Raw genomic sequence first — 431 nt, 5'->3', positions numbered from 1 at the left:
GTCACTGGCGTTATGTATATCACTGTGTCACCGATGCATAAATTAGAATTCGTATTAATGAAGACCCGGCACCGTCAGCAGACGATCCTCAGCATCAGCATGTTCACCACACGGCCTCATCACTCACCTCGAAGCCCCCGCAGAAGCCCTCGTTGTCATTGTAGTCGATGGGCACATCATAGCCGAATCTCCAGGCAGACGCCCGCGAGGGGGGGTCCACCAGCCGCCCGTGGCCCCAGCACGCGCCCACCACCTGTCACGCCCACGGAAGAAAGAGGGGGAGAAGGGGGGAGGGGAGAGGGGGGATTAGTCGAAGAATAGAGCAGTCGATGGATTTTGGGGAAATGATGGGGTAAAGGCGCGGGAAGAAGCGTCCCTGATAAACGACAAAGCAGAAGGCAGGAAGGGACAGAGGATGATGTGTCTCTAGC

General features: G+C 56.8%; 1 protein-coding gene across 3 annotated transcripts in view; it reads right to left on the bottom strand.

The window, feature by feature from the left end:
* The window catches only part of LOC119593701, a 41071-nt gene that overhangs the window by 4942 nt on the left and 35698 nt on the right, over nucleotides 1-431 (bottom strand). For all 3 annotated transcript variants that reach the window (XM_037942664.1, XM_037942663.1, XM_037942662.1), the window contains exon 3: nucleotides 128-253. In XM_037942664.1, coding sequence (XP_037798592.1) covers nucleotides 128-253 — 126 coding nt within the window. The remainder of the gene's footprint in view (nucleotides 1-127; nucleotides 254-431) is intronic.

The sequence above is a fragment of the Penaeus monodon genome, chromosome 32 (assembly GCF_015228065.2).
Source record: "Penaeus monodon isolate SGIC_2016 chromosome 32, NSTDA_Pmon_1, whole genome shotgun sequence".
Taxonomy (NCBI): Eukaryota; Metazoa; Arthropoda; class Malacostraca; order Decapoda; family Penaeidae; genus Penaeus; species Penaeus monodon.
The sequence above is the reverse complement of the archived record's forward strand: the minus strand, read 5'-3'. Positions and strand labels throughout refer to the sequence as shown.